General features: G+C 55.7%; 1 protein-coding gene across 1 annotated transcript; it reads right to left on the reverse strand.

The window, feature by feature from the left end:
- Positions 1-4,387: 4,387 nt before the first annotated feature.
- ISLR2 (immunoglobulin superfamily containing leucine-rich repeat 2) lies at positions 4,388-6,628 on the reverse strand. Its single transcript, XM_006866492.1, has one exon. The coding sequence runs from the start codon at positions 6,626-6,628 to the stop codon at positions 4,388-4,390; it is 2,241 nt and encodes a 746-aa protein (XP_006866554.1).
- Between the last annotated feature and the right edge of the window lie 878 nt (positions 6,629-7,506).

Raw genomic sequence — 7,506 nt, forward strand, 5'->3', positions numbered from 1 at the left:
TGGGTCCTGTCAATATCATTTTATTGTACATTAATAAGGTATAGGTATTGCCTCTGTGTGGAACTTTCTTCTGTCCTGGTACCTGGGCATGACTCTTTCCTCAGTGTAAGAACCTTGTGCCTTAATGGGCACGTCCATCTAACTTCTCCTGCCCGGTGCTCTCGCAGGCATCCTTCTATCTCTACATACAATGCCCTTTATGCAGAGAGAAGGCCCCTCTTCCTGCAGAGTGTCTCATAACTGGGGCTCTGATGCTAATAAATCTGGACTGAAGTACTCATAGTAAATTCCTTACCAACCATCAATGCATCCTCCTGAGATCCAAGAGGGAAAACTGAGGTTAACATCCCCATCTGCGAGTAATAGTACACTTACTGACTCAGTCTTCATAGATGTTAGCATCCCTTGTTATGACTTAGATGTCATGGATGGAGGACGGTTCTAGATGCAAGATGGGGAAGCAGAGGACCCAACATCAGTTCCTTTTTCCTCAAAGAATGCCCCCCTCCCTCTCTACTCTTTTATTGATGGACTTTCTCTAATAATGATCTTCAAGATGGTTCTCATTCTGACTGGTCTTTTAGAAACACATGTGGGGAGGGCACGCCTTTCAAATCACCTTTCTGCAGACAGGTTTCTGATCTGATCCAAGGCCACATCCTGGGCATCTGGTTTCTGTAGCTCAAAAAATTACTGCTCTTGATCAATTGCACTGAGATCCAAGGTTACACCTGTCAGATTACATTCTCTGACCATTTTCCAGGTCCCCTAGTATATGCTTGCAAATACACGCTTTTTCAGCTTATTAGACTCCATTCCTGTGTAGCATCCAAATATGTTTCATGACAGAAGGAAGTGGAGAAAGCTAAGCTAACACAGCACAGCACCTGAAACACATAGCAGGCACTCAGAGAAGATGCGCTGGATAAAAAGCTTTGTATCCTGGAATGAGGGATGGAGCTGAGGATTCTGCCCCCAGGCTCCTTAACATTCCCACAGCCAGGCAGACAGGCCTGTGGAGTGGAAGCAAGGGGAGACATATTTTGAACTGCTCACCAAGTGGTCCCTTGGGAGAGGAACTAAATCATGAACTCACCTTTTCTGGATAAATACAAACTGATGTTGTGCAGCCACCAGACAGGGGTATTATAGAAATGAATTTAACCTCAAATGGGTTGTTGAACTAGCAAGCCTTCAGGGTCTCTTCCACCCTGAAATGTTATGAGGTTCCTTGAAGAAGAAAAGGGGGAGGGAGTAAGAAGAACAAAACAGAAAGAATAGAGGAAAGGAGGCAGAGAAATGAAATGTGAAGGGAAGCCAGAGGGTAGGGGCCATTCTGTGCAAGTATCAAACATTTAGAGAGAAACTCCAGAGTTTCTGAGAGGCTGGAATCTCTGAGGGCAGTCAGCAAAGTGTTGGGGCGTTGGTTCTTCACCTCCAGCATGTGCTGTTCCTGTCCTCTGGGTGCAGCCTTTGGGCTTGGGCTTGTCCAGAGAGTACAAGTCCTCGCTGAACAGGGTGTGTGCTCCTTCAGTACACAGCTTGGCCGACAAAGCAAGGGCAGGATACTCAGTTTTCCTGAACATTCCTCTGCAGAAATTCATGACCCTAGGTGATTGTCACAATGAGAGACATGAAGGAACCCTTTTTCCCACAGACACCCATGGCTAGAGGATTGGGCTGAATCCAAATTGATGAGCACTCACTGGCCTATCTTGGCCTGTGCCAAAATACAGTCATCCATCTGTGGGTCAATTTGCAAAGCAATCATTGTGCCCATCGGCAGGCCTAGGGCTAGGAGAGGATGCTGGGTGTTTGGATCCTGACACCTGTCCAAGTAGAAGGGCCTGGTACCCCAGAGAGGGTGGGGGAGGACAAGAGATGGGAAGCAGGTAGAAAGAAGGGAGGGTTGCAATCCTCATCTGCTCCAGACTCTAATTTCTGGTCCTTTCTCCTCCCATTCTTGGCTACTCCCTCCTTACCTTGGAGATCTTGGAGTGTGTGTGTGTGTGTGTGTGTGTGTGTGTGTGTGTGTGTGTGTGTGTGTATGAACCCAGCCTCCTGAAACCATATCCACTTCAGATGCCCGGTCTGGTCTCTCCTGTTCCCCACCCAAGGCCCCCCATTTCTAGGAGTATTAAGTCAGTCTCCACTCAGCACTGATTTATATGTGCACAAACCTTAGCACATACTGAGATTCTCCCTGCCACATGTCCGTGTAGAGTTCACTGAACACCTCCCACCAGCAGCCCCACCCTCACCCCCACACACTTGGCTCCAGGGGCTAAAGCTGCCAGCTTTCTCTGTTGTTTATATTCAATGAAAAGGAGTCCTGTAGGATAAACAGTGGACTACCAACCACAAGGTGGGTGGTTCAAACCCACCAGCTGCTCCTTGGAAACACTATACAGGTTCCTATGAGTTGGGAACTGACTCAACAGCACTTGCACTAACAACAATGACATATTTAATATAACTTCTCTGGTGTAAGTCACAGCTGAAGTCTAGGAATCCCCACACTGGGTTCTCCGAAAACTCAGGCTGGTGTTGACACACAGAAACTAGGTAGTCCACACACCCCCACACACAAGCACACGCACCATTCACGTATTTCTGCAGCTCAGAGTGTGCAGAGATCCACCCCTTCCTTTTTGCCCGCCCTCTACTCCACTCCCTTCCAGCCTCCCCACCCCCACTATCATCCATGTGACTTCGCCTTCTACCCAGGAGTCGGAGACGCTAAAGCAGGCTTTCCTTTACAAACACTTGGCAAAATCACAGAACTGTCAGACAAATACAAAATCACACAAAAGACTCAGACCCAAGGGTTCTAGAGTCTCCTTTCCCCTTCAGTTTTCTCTGTCGTGTGCCCCAAGCCTCCTTCCTTTGTTCCCCGACAAAGAGTCACTGAGCCCAGTTCAAACCTATTGTTTATTGACGGTTTACATACAGACGCGAATAGAAAAGGGCGCGGGCTCCGGGGGTTATTTTGTCCCGGGCCGCACTTGTGCTGCGCTTCGAAAGAGGGTCTGCCCACAGGCTCGAACCCCCCCCCCACCCCACCCCGAGGCTTTCCTTCAACGAACAGGGACCCCGGGCCCAAGTTGCCACGCCCGCCCTCCACCTCCCTCCCTCCCCGCCCGCCCCGTCTACACTACAGTCACTTAACAACGGACACAGACTTCCCTACAGAGCACGTCGTCTAGGACTACACGCCGGGCAAAAGCGATTTTCGGGGACAGAGGGCAGGGGCGGGGCCGATCTAGCGGCAGTCCCGCTGGGCGCAAGTACCCACGAGGGGAACGAACCAGGGGTCACAGTTGGCTTCCTATGTCCACAGCTTTCTCTGGCTGGGGTCTGGACACCCAGGAACCGCGGAAGCTGCATCAACCTGCGACAACACACCAACACATTGACAACAAATTTGATTGGGGCCAAATCCGCCTCCTCAGCGGAAAAGGGTCACGCAGTCCCGCGGCGCTTTAAGTTGGAGAGAGCTCCAGAGAAAAAGGATTCTCATTCCCCTTCTTTACACACATCTACTTTTCCCAGAGGCTGGGAAAGGGCTATTAGCACCAGGCCCGGGAGTGTCGCTTGTCTTTGAAAAGAACGAAAATGTGAAAATCAGACCACTGAGCCGAAAGGCGCCCCAGGCACTCGGCTCTGCTCCAGCTGGTCAGAAGCTGGCTAGGGCCAGCTGGGGGTGGAGGAAAGTGTGCGTAAGAGGACAGGGGGTTTGGTTCCCAGTTGGGAGGGATTCTTTCAAACAAAAACTAAGGGTCAAAGGGAAAATTATCTCCCCTGATGCCACCGGATCCTGACGCCCCGGAAAAGGGAGGGGGAGAGGGGTCGAGAGGGTACCCCCTCTGCGCTCCGCACTAGGGACATCTGTCAGGGGTCCAACAGATGTTTTCAAGGTCTTCTATTTCCTTTGGATCTGGAGTCCACGGTTGGGTGGGTGGTGGGGCGTAGAAACAGCCCACCCGCTGGTGGGGATTGGCTTAGAAACTGCCAAATTTAAAGACAGCCACCCAGCCACTGGTTGCCCCCCGCAGGTAACATGCGACGGGAATGGAAGGTCGTGGATTTCGTCACACACACCCTATACAGAAGTTGTGAGTCGTGGCTTATTTGTAGAAGGATGGAGCGGGAAACTGTGCTTGAGAGGAGGGAGTGTCCGCGCAGGCGGTGGGTTCTTGGGACAGGTGAAATCGCTCCCCTCTCTACTAGGTGTCCTCAGTATTCAAGGTTGGGAAGTGTCAAAAGGGCCGAGTAAGTGAACCCAGGGTGGGATGGGGTGATACGTCCTGCCAGCCCAAGGTTTCTGCTTCTTGGGACCCAGTGTCCCAAGGCGGGTGGGAATGGGCAGGCAGGGTGGGCCCAAGGCTCAGCCCGCAGTCTGCCTGTAGTTGCCGTTAATCTCCTGGGCAATATTGACTGCCTCGGCGCCCAGGGGCAGCCGGTCGCTGTACTCGGAGCCCGCCTCGAACTCCTCTTGGTTGGCTTTGGAATGGGACTCCACCAGCGAGCAGGCCGCCAGACTCTCCTCCCTCTGCAGGTCCCCACTAGGGTCCCCTTGCTCTGCATCTTCATCCAGGCCCTCTCCAGGGGCCTCCCCTGGCTCCTCACCGCCCGCTTCGCCACCTGCCGGGTAGCTTTTCTCCGATTCGAGGTAGGAGGCACGCGGGTCAAAGTCGGCAGCAATGCGCTTCTCCATGGGGTCTGGGGCCTGGGGCCTCAAGATAAGGCGGTAGGGCTTGCCGGGGTGTTTGGCCAGCAGATGGCAGCAAGCAGCGCCCATCAGGGGTACGGTGGCCAGCACCAGGAGGAAAACGCTCACCGCCACGATGACCAGTAGTGAGGGCAGCTCCTTTTTGGTGGCGAACACCACCTGCACGTGACACGCTTCTCCAGCCAGCGCCAGGCATACGGAATAGTTGGTACCAGGACGCAGGCCGCGGAACCAATAGGCGTTGACGCCCTCCTCCACGCGCGACCACTGCACGGCCGCCCCGCCCCCGGCTGGGCATAGATAGAGTAGGCGCATGGGCCGCCGCCCAGGCCTCCCTGCTCCCTCGGCCCCGCGGGGCCCTGGGCTCCAGCGCGCCGCCAGCGGCGTTAGCTGCACGCGAGCCTCACGCTCCGCCACGTCCAGAGCGATGACGCCTAGCTCGAAGACGTGGGGTTTGAGGTCCGTGCTCTGGTTGAATGCGTGGTTGGACACATACCGTGAGGGATCCCCGTGGCCGCAGCGCTGCTCCTCTCCGGGGTCCGCGGGGACCAGGTCTTCGGCCTCCTCTCCCTCCTCACCTGTTTCCTCCTGGGGCCCCGCCTCTGTTTCTCCGAAGACGCTGACGCGGGCCAGGCCTTGGTCTTTGGTTTTGCTCTCGGGCTTAGAAGACAGGACGCTGTTGCCCCGACCTTTGGCTGTGAACTTGCGCTCAGAGATTGGAATCTGCCCAATAGGTTCTCCCCCCGCGCCGGCCGCGTGCTTCGGGGGCCCTGATGCTGCCACTGCTACCCGTATAGACGTCGAGTTGGTGCCCAGCTCGTTGTGTGCACGGCAGGTGTAGACGCCAGCCTCCTTGGCGCTCAGGAGGGGCACCAACAGGGAACCGTTTGCAAGGGCCAGGAAACGTGGGGTAGCTGGGGGTGCGGGCCAAGCGGGTGCTGGAGTCGGGGTCGGGGCCTCGGTCTGCGTCGGCCCGTCTCCATCCCCTTCCCCCTCCCCCTCCTCAGCCCCATCCCCGTCGTCCTCCTCTCTCAAGACCAGCGGTTCTAAAACTACAGTGCCACCGGGGATCTGAAGGTGCCATTGCAGGCGGGGCGTCGGGTGGCCTTCGGCTGTGCAATGCAGCACTAGCGCCAGCCCGGCGCGCAATGGGCTGCCAGGTGCCTCAGGCGCCGGCTCGGCGCTCAGACGCACACTGGGAGGTGCACAGGGCAAAGTGGGCAGACGGTGCACCGGCACCCCCTGAAGCGCGGGAGGCGAGGCGCAAGCAATGGAGTCGGGTTCCGGCAGCGAGACTCTGGTGCTCGCTGCCCATGCCTGCAGCCACACAAGGCCGCAGCCGCAGTGGAAAGGGTTGTGATAGAGCTGCAGGTGAGACAATGCGCTCAATTCGTCGAAAGTGCCCGGAGCTAGCGTACGGAGGCGGTTGTTGTTAATACGCAGGGAGCGCAGGTCAGGCAACGCGCCGAGCGCGTCGCCCGGCAGTGAGCCTAAGCGGTTGTGATTCATTTTGAGCAACTGCAGAGCGCTCAGGTTACGGAGATCGCTCCATGGGAAACTGGATATGAGGTTGTGACTCAGGTCGAGGTTCTTGAGCTGGCTCAGCACTGCCAGCGATCCGGGTTCCACGGTGCGCACTTCGTTGTGTGCCAGCCACAGAGATGTGACCTGGGTGACGTTGGCGAAGGCCCCGCGCCGCAGCACGGTGATCTTGTTGGCCGATAGACTAAGCGTAGTCACGTTGGCTGGTAGCCCCTCGGGTACTTCGCGTAACTCCTTGTAGGCACAGTCTGCAAATTGATGCGCATACTTGTCCACGCAGGCGCAGGGCTCAGGGCATGCTCTGACCACTCGGAGCAGCGCCCAGGCCAGCCACAGGGTTCTCAGGAACGACATCGCGGATTCTGCAGATGGAAGGGGGGGGGGGGGGGGGGGGAGGCGGGGCGGGGGGGGGACTCGTTGAGCCCCAGCTTGTCTCCCCTATAAGTTCCCTCAACCTTTTCTATGTGGAGAATTCTCACAGAAATCCCTGGATTCTGTAGGTACTCACTCTCGAGGCCTTGGACCCGATAACCAGTAACCTCATACTTCTCGTATTTTCTGATCTGTCCCCTCACCCCGCACAGCCCAGCACTGACCTCTCCGCCGGATCGGCGACTCGCAGAACTGACCTTTCTCTGTTATGGAGACTCCTCTCAGGCCGTGAGAAGGATCCATAGAAAGGGTATCTTTGTCCGTGACCAGCTGTCTTCCCTTTGTCCCACGCACAGCACTCGCACACGCCCATACAGACACAGTATCGCCATCAATCCGCCAACTTCTGCAGGGGCCTAGGGCTCCTCTGCGCCATCAGGAGGTTCACAACACATTTCACATACACACAAACACAGACGGACACCCAGGCAAGGGTGCAATAGACCCTAGACACCTCATTGTTCTCCCAACGGGAACCGGCATTTGTATAGTTTTCTACCACGGTGCAAAGCGTTTTCCTGTCTATTGTGAGAACTGACAAACAAGGACACACGCCCTCACTTGAATTGACCCCACACATAAGGACACAGGGACGCACTGGATTGCGCGTCTGAAATCCTTGGCTTTCCCAGCCCAGCTGATCAGCAACGCCTAAGACTTGAACTTGGGGCAGGCGCCCGGAGTGGTGGGGTCCGGAAAGCAGACCCGGAGGAGGACTTAAGGCTTCAGCCAAAGTCTCCTGCTCCTAATCGGGGAGAGCTAGGGCTGCACGGTCAACCTTCCATCCTGAAAGGGCGGTC

This window comes from Chrysochloris asiatica, unplaced genomic scaffold, assembly GCF_000296735.1.
Source record: "Chrysochloris asiatica unplaced genomic scaffold, ChrAsi1.0 scaffold00092, whole genome shotgun sequence".
Lineage (NCBI taxonomy): Eukaryota > Metazoa > Chordata > Mammalia > Afrosoricida > Chrysochloridae > Chrysochloris > Chrysochloris asiatica.

Excerpts from the sequence above, each read along its gene's own strand:
- ISLR2 (XM_006866492.1), bottom strand. The coding sequence starts at position 6,628 with ATGTCGTTCCTGAGAACCCTGTGGCTGGCCTGGGCGCTGCTCCGAGTG.